This window comes from Accipiter gentilis, chromosome 4 (assembly GCF_929443795.1).
Source record: "Accipiter gentilis chromosome 4, bAccGen1.1, whole genome shotgun sequence".
NCBI classification, from domain to species: Eukaryota; Metazoa; Chordata; class Aves; order Accipitriformes; family Accipitridae; genus Astur; species Astur gentilis.
The window spans coordinates 3,367,807-3,380,556 of NC_064883.1; the positions used below are offsets into that span (position 1 = coordinate 3,367,807).

General features: G+C 37.9%; 1 protein-coding gene across 10 annotated transcripts in view; it reads left to right on the forward strand.

Annotated features, from left to right (window-relative positions):
• The window catches only part of AZI2 (5-azacytidine induced 2), a 1,028,525-nt gene that overhangs the window by 1,000,668 nt on the left and 15,107 nt on the right, over positions 1 to 12,750 (forward strand). For 2 of the 10 annotated variants that reach the window (XM_049799286.1, XM_049799285.1), the window contains exon 2: positions 9,825 to 10,054. The exons of 6 other annotated variants lie outside the window; for them this stretch is intronic. In XM_049799286.1, the coding sequence (XP_049655243.1) occupies positions 9,830 to 10,054 (225 nt within the window). In that variant the 5' untranslated portion in view covers positions 9,825 to 9,829. Of the gene's footprint in view, positions 1 to 30; positions 580 to 5,051; positions 5,093 to 9,824; positions 10,055 to 12,750 lie in introns of those variants that run through there. 2 more of the 10 variants (XM_049799283.1, XM_049799284.1) reach the window with 2 other exon arrangements.

The following is a 12,750-nucleotide window of genomic DNA, read 5'->3' on the forward strand; positions in this document are numbered from 1 at the left end:
GCTCGCCGGGCGGGCGCGGGGGGCCGGCGGGGGCTGCCTGTGGGCGGCCCGGCCCCCCCCCCCCCCCGCGGCCTAGCCTCTCGCGTGGCGTCCCCGGGGGTGCCGGGGAGCTTCGTGCGCCGTTGGCCGGTGGAGTAGGAGCGGTTGCCCCTGGGGACGGGGGCGGCTGCGGCCGATCTTTCGTTTCTCCTCGTGGAAGCGAGTCGCCCTCGCCGAAGGAGCAGGCTGGCGGAGCCCTGCGGGGCGTCCCTGACCGGCTCTCGCTTGGCGGGCGAAGGGTGACCGGGTGAGGAGGGGCCTCCCCGCTGAGGGAGGGCGAGCAGAGTTTAAAGGTTCTGCTAACGGGCTGGGAACGGGTCCCGGGTAGCCAATAAAGCTGGTTAAAAAGCTGCAGCTGATTGAGCCGGAAAACCGGGCGAGTTCTTAGAGCAGCAGTTCGCGTACAGGGGAATCTGGCAAAGGACGTGAACGAAGTAGGATTATTGGCACGAGATGTGGAAACAGAAACACGATGAAATACCGGAGCAGACCGGAATACAGGTGTTGCGGGCCGTGTTGGTTTGGAAGAAGGGAGTACAGGTGAGTGTTGAGATAGTCTCGTATGCGAGTGATGCTTTCGACTTTTAAGAAATTCCAGCTTGAAGTCCTGGTGTTTCACCTGGTATTACCTGATTACCCTCATCTCCTTAAATAAATCTGTCCCCCAGCAGCTTACAAGTGAGAAGAGGTTGGGCCGTAAACTGTTCCAGCGAGTGGTTTTAGGAGCTTTTGCATGTCTTGGAGGAATCACTTAATCTCCCTGCTGTCCCATACACTGTGTGTATGCTATAAGACCAGCAAGCCAGCTCTGGAAAAAGCAGAGCGAGGGTCAGGCTGTTGTCATAACAGTCAGGTCTGCTCTGGGCTCGAAAGGTGAGGTGCTCTTCTGAGACAGAGTTTTCTGAGAAGTGTTACTACGGACTATGGGAAACAATTTTCTTGCATAGTGGTGTGTGATTAGGTGCTACTGCTGCTAATAATACCAGTTATCTGTTAGCACATGTATGCTGGAATTTTTATTGTAGAAAGCAAAAGAAATTTTAAGATTACTGCTACATTTTGTTCTTTGAATAATTGGTATTTTGTAAAAGAACTTGTGAAAGAAGTGTTTATCAGATGATTGCACTATAACTTAAGTAGGAGACTACTGCCCCAAATTCAAAGCACAATTTTTGAGCTAACAACTATGAGTGAAGTCAGAAGGCAGAAAACACTGGTTGAATGAACTCTAGATCAGATCATATGAGGATTTTAGCCACCTTTTCCCCTCCAAAACCCCACATTTTTTCTAAAACTGCATTTTATTTTTCAGCCCTTGTGTACTACAGTTTACGGTTCAGAAAAGTAAAAAGTGACCATTGCTGGAACACTAGCTAGGTTACGTTTTACAATGAAAATTCAATGGTAAAAAGCTCTTTAAAAGAGCAAAGGGGATGAAGTGACATCTTCGTGCAGCAAAAATGGGTCATAAATTAGAGAGAATTTTAAGATTGCCTAAGTTTCAGCAAATATTCTAATTTGGTTTTCAGTATATCTCTTTTTTCTATATGAAACTTAAAAGGTGAGGAAAGTGTGAAAATTATCAGGTCCAATACATGAACAAACTGTATTTGGTATACTCGGGGTGAAGAAATAGAACAACTTTGCCTCACAATGTTGGAAAAACTGTACATGAAGTTCCAAATCCAGTAACATTTGTTCTTATGATTGAATTGGAGATTGTGCATTATGACTGGAAAATTTTCAATGTGGGATGCCTACTTGGGAAAGTGAAAACTACCCTGGAAAAAATGCAGACCTGTCGCTGCACATGCCATCGATATCTGACTTAGAATAGATTTTGAAGAAAATAAGCTAAAAGGTAGAAATAGATGGGATAAAATGCAGTGTGGATTTACCTTTTGATATATCTTTTCATTCTTTCCCAGGTATTTTCTAAACAGAGGTGGTCTAGGTAGACAGTCCGTACTCCATAAAACAGTTACAGTGGCAACAAGATCCAGTTTGTTAAAATGGCGATGATAGGAGTAATACAAGAGTCAGACTAGTAATAGCTTGGTAGAAGTCAGTGGTGGGTTCTGCCAAGGGGGGACTTTTAGAGACTCCATACGTATGTGTTTTATCCACAATCAGCTTTGCAATCAGACTTATGCTTTTGCTATATGTTTATACTATAATTGCATTAATTAACTATTATTTTTACATGATTATATAATATTTTTATGTGGCATTCTTAGTGTATAAAATGGTAGATGCTGCTAAAATTTGACAATACATTTGGGGAGAAGAAATGAAGTTTGAGGAGGGAAGTGAAGCATAAGTAACTTGAATATTCCAAGTCGTCCACTTACAAGCTGCTGGTGGGAACTTGTGTTCAAATGACCAGGTTTGTCTGAAATAATGAGATGTAAACCTGAATATAGAATCACAGAATCTAAAACAGCCCAGGTTGGAAAGGACCTGAAAAGATCATCTGGTCCAACCTTTTGTGGAAAAGGGAAGCTAGGTGAGATTATCTAGCACCCTGTCCAGTCATGTCTTGAAAACCTCCAGATGTTATGTGAGTGAATTGCAGGATGACCAAAGGCCATCAGTGTGGCTCAGTTTAACTTGCCTTTTAATAGCTGTAACAGGTGAGGTATGTTTTCAGTTGAATTAAAAGTTAATGCAATTATATAAGGCTTTCATAATACCTCATCGCTGAACTTGTGAACTTATTGAACATTAATTAATCTGACAGTTGAATTGAGGGAGAGGAAACTGATGACTGGGAGGTAGGACCTACTGTTTGTTTTACAAAAGATTTAAAAAACCCAAAAACAAACCCTCTTCACTTTCTTCAGTGTTGGTCTTTATAAACATTTTGAAGTGGGAAGGAATGAACACCAAAAAAAGTATCTATTAAAATAATAATCAGTGTTAGCATGAGAACATACGGGTTTTTCAGTAAGCTTTGAATATACTTATATTTGGTGCTAGGAAGGTTTAACAGCCAGAAGCCACGTTGCTCCTGCTTGTGTTTCTTTGGCAGTATTGCTTCTAATTAGTTGCAAGATTAAATTTAATAGTTTAATAAACAGATTATAGGATGCTGAGAGGACGATAGTTAATTGACTCTAACTTCTGGGGCTTACCCCCTCCCCCCCCTTTCTCTTGGATGTCAGGGAAAGTGGTTGTTGTGACAGCATCCACAGAAAGACAAATTGAATACATTATGTTGAAGATGCATAGGGTTTACAAATTAGTGATGAAGATACTGGGGTGTAAAACTGTTCAGAGAAAGTAAAGTTTATAAAGCACCGTTGTCATAAAATGGTCTTTTTAGTACTTTTCTAGTTCTTTGGAGAGTAGATTATTTATTTATTGTAAAAATTTTGAGATTGAAAAAAATTGCCTGTTGTACATAGGGAGATTTTGCTTGGTTCCTCTAGCTCACCCAGACGTTCATGACAGATGAACTACAGTGATCTGGTTTGTGAGCTTAGAGACAGTAACTTTCCATTTCCTGGAGGCAGCAAAACGAAAGCGATTTGGAGGTCTGATGTAGCTGATACGCTGACGTGTTCCTGAAAGAGCACCAAGTATGCTGAGGCTGCAGGGCTGTGCCCTTGTACACATGGACTCTTAGGGAGTGCTTTGGGGCTGCGGACTTTGTCCATACGGAAGCATAAGTGGTGGCCAAAGCTAGCAGCTACTGAGATGTGTGTATGCAGATTTTTTTCTCTAAAAATGGAGCAAGTACTTGTAAAAAGTGATGTGTCTCGCAGTAGAACAGGCTGTTCACAACTGGAATCAAAGGGAACCTAAGATTTCTGAGGGAGAGATGCAAAATGGTAGATGCTTAAAGAGACTGAAGTCTTGCTTTATTTAGCATCATGTGTCATGTGATCCATATACTATGTGGAGTTTTTGACGCCGACTGCAGGAATTCTGTATTTTTCGTTGCTGTGCTGGAGTGTCTTTTTAAAAGGAAAAGAAAAAAGCAGTACAACTTCTGAAATTAAGGTGAGGGCTGCACGCTCCTTCAGGGTTCTTATGGATCAAAGGCATTTCTTGAATTTAATGTTTTATTTTTATGTCTACATGCATATATGCACCCTTCTATGTAAGGCAAGGTAAACCAGTACAAAAATTATACTCCTATTATTAACAGCTGGAGACTATTCATACTACCATTATGAAGTCAAAACCCTGAAGTCTAGAAGGTAAATGAAGTAAAATAGTTCAGACTCTCAGTAGCCCTGAAAAAATCAGGAAAATACCATCTTGAAATTATTTGCATTCGACATTTTGAAATATTTTGAAAACCGTTCTGGTCTCTTTCAAATCAGAAAGTGGGGCAAAATGGGAATCTGCTTGATACTGGGAAAAAATTAATGTAATCCTGTTTTTACTCTCTCTCTTCCTGATCCAAGAATAAGATTAGCATTTCAAACTACAGAAATCTGTTTGTGCAGTTGTCTGTTTGCTATTAGAGACTCTGCGTCCTGTGTTCCTTGTATGTAAAATCTGTTTTATATTTAACTACCTCCCATGGTGTTAATGACTAATATTTGTAAAGCTCTGTGAAGAGAAAAGCTATATTTCTGCCAAGCATTAGTAAGAAATAGGAAAACATTTTTATTCTCAAAATGCTTAATATATTAAATCCTAAAGCTGTTCTATAACCTATATTAAGCATCCGTGAACAACAGAAGTGGTTTCTGTAAACCGTTCTTTTCTGCAGTACGTTGAAGAAAACTTAAGTAGTGCCATCTCTTCAAACTTGTATGCTTATAAACAGTGGACATAATTACTCCCACTAGAACTTGATACTACGTTCTGTTGACAGTGTATTTGGGTTGTGGTGTTTTTGGTTTTTTTAAAACATTAGTTATTTAATACAAACAGTACTACTGTATTCATTTACTGTATTTATTTTTGGAAGTAAAGATTAATTCCTTTTAAATAGGCTGTTTCATGTGCAGATCATTGTAAAAAATGTATGAATGTAACATGTTTCTTTGTCACAGGCAAAAGTATTAAGGAGACCTTTCTTGGGATAGGATGTGTGGTAAGTGGGATCATAAAGCTTGCTTTAGGTACTTTGAGATGGACATCAGTTGTATGCATAGACATTAACTTGTCTGTATAATACTTTAAATATTTTAGTGGGAAATCTTTCACTTTAACTGGTTACTCTAGTACAGATTATCTCATGAACTGCTACTCAAGAGAGATCAAAATTCACTTGGGTGCTACGGAGTGACAGCTCTGGAGCATTTGCAGCAGCACATACAAGTGTAGCTTTGAATTGGAGAAGCCAAACAGAATAAAACGCAGGCAGAGGTCTGTGGCTGGACTCAATAAGCCATCCTGCAAGCCCTTCTGGGACTGCCAGATTCGACGAGTCGTAACTTGTGGAATAATCTAATGCATGTATTGTGTCAGAAAGCACTTCTTTGTTGCTTACAGTTCATATTTTTTAAATGATGTAATATAATACTGGAGAAACTAAATTTTGATTCCTGTCCATAAAGAGTAAATTAAAGGCTACAGCCTTTCTTACAGATAATAGCCCCATTTTGTAAGGTTTCGTCTTCTAAGGATTTCTGTCTATTGCTATAATATCATGAGAGAGCTTCTTATGGAGAAAGTACTTCTGAGCATGCTTTCTCTTTTTTTTCTTTTTCCTGACAGCAAGACAGAGCTGGGTGAACTGTGCATTTCACCATGACCTTTACAGAACTGCTGATCTTGCACTGTTTAATGACCAGGTTTTATTCTTGTATGAGCTTATATCTTTTATTGGCCCTTTTAATACGGGCTTAGCAGGTGTTGGAGAAGTAACTTTGCATTTATGTTTTTTCTTTGGAAATACTTCAGAAAGTTTTTTGCAGCATAGAGATAAATGGGTCTTTTCTTTTTTAGGTTCTGTTGATTTATTTAGATATATTTAGCAATGCTGCTCTAATTTTTCTAATGTGACTTTTTTCTCATGCTCATCAAATGCATAGTGCAGTTAGTGGTGCGTATATTATAACTTATTTTTGAGTCATCATGCACCTATCCAATACAGAAGTCATAACACTTTTCTTAGAAAATGTCTATCATACAGTTCTGTAGACTGTGAGATTTGAAACTTTTTAAAATACACAATAAAAGGAATATTTAGTAAGGACAGGCAGCAGACTGATGTTTACTAATAGAGTTAACTGTTAAAATTATTTTGTATCAATTCATACCTGAGATTTGATAAATGCATGTTTTCTTCGTTTTTTTCCTCTTCTATAAATTTGTTACAATTTTTGAAGTTTTGGGTTTTTTTAAATTTAACTGTGTGGTTTTGTAGAATAACTAATATGGGAGAAAATGGAGAGCTATTTAGAATGAAGTATGTACAGACTTTTCCTTTCAGATTGACTGACAATAGCATCATGATATCTCTTAGAAATCATAGTGGCTTGTTTATTTTGTGAAGAAAAGGTGCTTTTGGTTTAAAGAGTAGTGCCTCTTTCCAAAAGCAGAAATGTCCTTTAAGAGATAGGGTGAAATCTCAAAATACCAACAGCTTTTTGTTTTCTGACTGTCTACGCTATGTCTTTTTGAAGTGATCTTATGCTAAACTTAGAGTAATGTAAATATTTTATTATATTTCCTTCATGTGAGGCTCTAAAATTCTGAGTGAATTGGTGTTTAGTGGCATTTAAATTTCAGTTTATGTAAATCTGTCCATTTATTTGAAAGTTATGTCTGTCTGAAGTAGGGCGTGATGACAGTGGTGATTTGAATAGTGTTTCTTCTAGAGCTGAAATGACTGCACTTTTTTGTGGTCGTGGCAGTGTAATACGGTATGTGGATATTATTAATACTTTATGTTAATAGAGATAAAAATAATGTATATAAAAAGTGAATGTTGTGGTGATTTTCCCTTCTTGACAGGCTGTTAAGCTTCCAGTACAGAGAAGCATGTTTCATGATAATTTTATTTATTTTTAATAACTGAAGCAAAAAGTTTAAAAATCGCACAATTCCTTCTGAATATCCTACTTCATTTAAGCCTGTGTATGGTGTGTTGCCATTTCCTCTCCAAAGTGTTACATCATCAGATCTGTTTAAAGATATGAGCCAAGAGGAAGGTGTCTTCTTTGGGCACCTGTCTCTCAGAAGTAGACTTCTGATTTGTAGGCAGTTTCTTGTCATTTAGTATGCAGTAAGATTAGTCAAAAATGTGTATATCAGATCTTTCTGAAATGGTTATCTCTTGTGTAGAAATTTTGAAAAATGTGTATTACAAGGCCCTTTGAATTATATGGAATTATAGGCTTATCTTCTAAATAGCATCCAGTGCTGGCTTAGAGAGCAGCATCAGAAAACCAGAGTTGAATAATCTTGTAAACTAAATAAGATCTTTCAGGTAAAAAGATGTTAGTGTAACTAGTCCTCTTAGTAGGTACAGGTTAAGTGTGTACCTGAATTTATAAAATAGTATTTGTGTATGTCGAGTCTTATTTGAAGGTCTTGCTCTTTTGGAAGCTCATGAAGGCAGTTAGTTTTAGTTAGCAAAATGGAGAATAAATATGATGTTGTATTCTGATGTCTCCCATTTTCCCTTATTGCCATCTCCTGGTGGAACTGATGTGTGCAAGAAATAGGGAATGTATGATGCTCAAGTTTAGGAGCTATAGGAAAGTGTGGGGATAAAGATGTATTTTATGTACAAGGTCACACAATCTGCTGCTTCTTCAAGAGTTAATGATAAGCTGTGACATTTGAGTCTAGTATTCAGAGAAAAGGAGATGTGTTGCCTTGAAGAAGGCAAGCTCTTGGAATTTGATGAGATGGGTGAGAAGACTTGCAGGGCCCTTGGTAAAATAGGGAGAGAAGAGCTATGTTCATCTTAGAAGACAAAATGAGCAATTGCTTCAGTCAGTTAATGCAGTTTGAATGATGTAGTGCTTTTGGTCAAGGTCACCTTGTGCCTGGAGTGATATTATTCTTACAATTAAAAGGAAGCAAACCTTTTTTGCAAGGCTCTTTCTGCATAAGTATAAGGCAAAGCAACAGGCAAGGGAAGCTTAGGCTACGTGTTTTGTCAGAATACATCAAACAATATACAAGGCATCTGTTCGCCTCCTGAAGATAACCATTAGAAGGCCTTCAGTTTTGGTTTGTAATTTGCTTGTCTTTTTTTGCTGTTGCAACTCCATTGCTGTCTATTTAGTATAAACAAGATGTCGCAGTTTTTTATCATGTTGTCTAACTGGCTTGAAGCAAATTGAGACAAATGTGATAACAGCACCATTGTTCAGCTATAGCTGTGCTACAGCTCTTCATAATGCTGCCGTCCATGTAGCTTTTCCATTGCTAGCACGGTGAGAGAAAGTTGACCATGTAGATAAGCTCCAGGGCAGTTGATCCCTTTACCTCTTAGTATCGCTAAATAAATGGAAGTCTAGTTGGAATTTAAATAGCAAATACACAGTAGAGTCAGTGACTGTGGCTGTGGGTTTTTCCCCCACTGATGCCTGTCTTTCCTGCAATGTTCAGGTGGTCAGGTCAGTTTTCTGTTGAAATGGCTTTTTCTAAAATACAAACTGTCTTCATTATGCTCATTTCTTTCATTCCATCATTTCTGTTGGTTCATTAGCTAATCATCAGGAACCTAAGGATTTGTTCAAGGGGAAAAATAAAAATCTACTTTTGGTAGAAGTAGCATCAGTAGGGGTTTTTTTTGGGGGGGGGGGGGGGAGAAATGTTATCAGATGCTCTATAGCATTTGTTAGTATTGCATATAAATGCAAGGAATCTTGATCTTCATAACTAAACAAGAATGAACTGTGTCTTTATCTGTTTGGTTGGGTTTGGGTTTTTCAGCATGTTTTTTTGTTTGTTTGTTTTTAAATCAAACCCCTGAACTTGTTCCTGATAAATATTAACATTAAGGAAAATGCTGTTGGTGCTTTTCCCTTAAGGCCTGGAGTTCAAGAAAGTATATGGAGTTTTTTAAAGGTGGTATTTTCTTATTGAATATTTTGCTGTGCCTAAATGATAAGTGTTGTAATGAAAACTCGACCTAATGGTTACTTTGCATTTGTCATTCAGGTGGATTTGCCTAGTGTTTTAGGGTGATACTTTTCTTATGGTCAGCTTATTGTCAGTTTCCTCCATGCATGTTTAGGCAGATCGTTATTGAGTAGATTTTCGTTCTCATCATAATTGCAGTCAAGAATCTGTAATTCTTGTTCAGCAGGATGTTTTCTACTGTGACTGAGTAAAGAATAGCTACTCATGCAGCCTCTTTAAGGACTAAAGCAAGTGTACCTTTCGATTCCGTTTTAAAGTTTGGGAAAAGTATAAATATTTGCATTCAAGAATGAAGGAAATTTGGCCCTCCTGCTCAGGAACCACAGTAGTTAGTTGATTTCTTGCAACTATAATCTTTTTTACTGCTCAGTGCTGACTTAGAAAACCTCTAATTCCTTTGTAGTTCAGATATTTGGTACCAGCCAAATTCTAGGATGGTGTTAAGCCTTAATAAAAATTAATTTTGAGGTTCATAAATCTGATGTGTACTCAAAATATTTTTATCAAGTAACAGTGAAAGATGCTTCTTTTCTAAGCAGTGTATTTTCAATGTATAATGGGTTTCAAGATTTTTCTGCAACATTAAGATAGTTCCTAATTATTCAGTCTTGTTATACTTAGAAACACCCTGCAGTATTATTTCGGAAGGTTTTCAGACTTGAGACTCTTGATGAATTTGTCTTTGTGAAATTTTGCACTCTTATCTGTCTTTTTAACAGCTGTCATGGAGGAGTTGGTAGAGGATGACATCTGTATTTTGAACCATGAAAAAGCAGACAACGCTCATAAGAGAGATGGGGAGATTCCTGTTTCATCTTACAGTGGAGATGAGTCTGTTGCCTCACACTTCGCACTTGTCACTGCATATGAAGATATCAAGAAACGGCTAAAGGAGACAGAGAAGGAGAACTCCTTCTTAAAAAAAAGAGTGAGAATTCTAGAAGAGAAGGTAAGGAAAAAAGTTGACTTACCAGCTTCTGGTAGCAGCTACTTTTTTTGCTCCTGTCTGGATGGTGGAACATGTGGTTAAGTGTTTAAAATATGTGCTTAAAATAATTTCCAAGTTAAAAAGTTTGGGTAAATTGTTCTGTTTGTTTAAGTGAAACACACATTGTTCCTCTGGTAGTCTAGTTACATCATACTAGGATTTTTGATTCTTACTGGGCACGTATATGATGCAATGCAGTAGTGCACTGCAAAGACACTGGCTATGATTCCAAAAGAGGTGTAGTTGCATTGGGTTGTTACTGTAATTCATCTACCTCTTTATGGTGTTTAACTTGGGCACATGTCACAGTGTTGTTGAATAGTGAGGTGCCAAGTCTTTAAACTGTCAGAATCCAGGGACTGTCTATCAAAAGAATCTCTTTGGCTCAATATACCACAATGATAAGGAAAAATTGGTTGTTAAGAATATCTGGCTAGGTCTAGCTAATAGCAATCTCAAACATGAAATACAAAGGTGCAATGCTTAAGATGGAGGTGTTGGCCAGCTGTTTTTTGATGCAGCTATTCTAAAACTTAAAGGAGTCTAGGAATTTGTTTTATATGCAGTTTCTCATGGCCTTAGTTTAGTGAAATTCATTAAAGCTAGAAATTGGCCATGGTGCGGGATTTTTTCCCTGAGTAAAGAATGCTATGTATATCCATCATTCAGCAGTGAAGTGTCTTTGTACTGCAGAAGGTCTTAACTTTGATAGATTACTTTCTTATTAATATAAGATGGAAGGAGAGATCCTGGAGTTAGAGCTGATACATTTATTAGGACTTAGTCTTAAGTATATGCTACTGACTCTTTAAAGCTTACAAAGTATATATTATTTTGTGGCATTGGAACGAAAAGTTTGAGGCACACTCAGTACAATTTGAAACACTTATTCAGGAATTCTTAGTGACTAGTTTGACAGGATTGACCTTCTGTCAAAAGGCAGAACTTTCTCAGCACTTTCTTCATATAGGGTCCTGGGGAAAGTAATGAGGATAGGAACAGAGCTCTAGAGTGAATATTCTCTGAACCATGCTGAGTGTAACATTGTCCTGGTTTCCACTGGGATAGAGTTAACTTTCTTCCTAGTAGCTAGTACAGTTTTGGGTTCAGTATGAGAAGAATGTTGATAACACTGATGTTTTCAGTTTTTGCCAAGTAGTGTTTAGACTAAGTCAGGGATTTTTCAGCTTCTCATGCCCAGCCAGCAAGAAGGCTGGAGGGGCACAAGACGTTGGGAGGGGACACAGCCAGGGCAGCTGACCCAAAGTGGCCAAAGGGATATTCCATACCATGTGATGTCATGCCCAGTATATAAACTGGGGGGAGTTGGGCTGGAGGTGGGATCACTGCTCAGGGCATTGGTCGGAAGGTGGTCAGCAATTGCCTTGTGCATCACTTGTTTTGTATATTCCAACTCTTTTATAATTATTATTGTCATTTTATTATTGTTATTATTATCATTATTAGTTTCTTCCTTTCTGTTCTATTAAACTCTTCTTATCTCAACTCACAAGTTTACTTTTTTTCCCTAATTCTCTCCCCCATCCCACTGGTGGGGGTGTGGGGGTGTGGGTGGGTGGGTGGGGTGTGTGTGAGCGAGCAGCTGCGTGGTGCTTAGTTGCTGGCTGGGGTTAAACCACGACAAACATCTTTTATGTGGTTACTCAAAATCACAATAAACAGGACTTGACCTTGACGATCCCTTTTTAGTCTTGTATCTTTTGGGTTGGCCTGGTTCAGCTTAATTGTCTTGAAGATGATACTTTGTTTTCCATAGAGAAGACTCCTTTTAATATATGAATACCATAGAAATGTTTCTATGAGAGAGAGGCATTGAGAGGGCCTAGACTGTTACTTAACAGAGCTGACTTTCAGTCTTTGTTAATGGCTAGTATATCTGTATGATAAAAAATACACGGGGAGTTACCTCCTTTGAGTTTTAAATTTCAAAGTGTATGGAAACTTCCAGAAAGTTTGATAAGGCTTATGTTCTATCAGAATGGCTTTATTTGGGGGAGGAAAATTTAAAAGACAAAACTTAAAATGAGTAGTACACATACTTTGAGGGTCAATACAAAAAGCAAAGGGCAGAAGCTTCCTATATTTATGGCTTGTTTTCCTGTACTTTCTTTCGAGTGAACATCTAAAAGAGGAGATATTTAAGGTAGATACATAACTGTTGATTTTTGTAATTTTTGTGTGTGTGTGTCTTAATTTTTAAGAAAATATGTAAATCTGTTGCAAATATCTACACTGGATGTGTTTAAATGCCTCAATAATTTAAAGCAAGTGTGCAGGGTATACAGAATGAAAAGGATAATTCAATACTTAGTACAACTACTTTCTATGTGAATGGATGTAATTTGATGTAAGACTTCTCTTCTTGCTGTCTTATTAAAAATACTGAATATATTTTAACTCTGCCCCCCCTCTTTCTGACAATCTAGTTAGTGATGCTTATTCCCCCTTGCTTTTCTCTTGCCTTAGCAGGCAATGAGATAGTGGTGACTTGGAAGTTAATAGTTATTTGTAAAATAATTCTGCTTTGGCTTTTCTCACATAAAAAAACACATTACACTGAAAAAAAGTCTTTGTTTAAATTATGAGTCATTAAAAAAGTTATGTTTGGTTTCCTCTGAACTTTCTATATGTTGTGT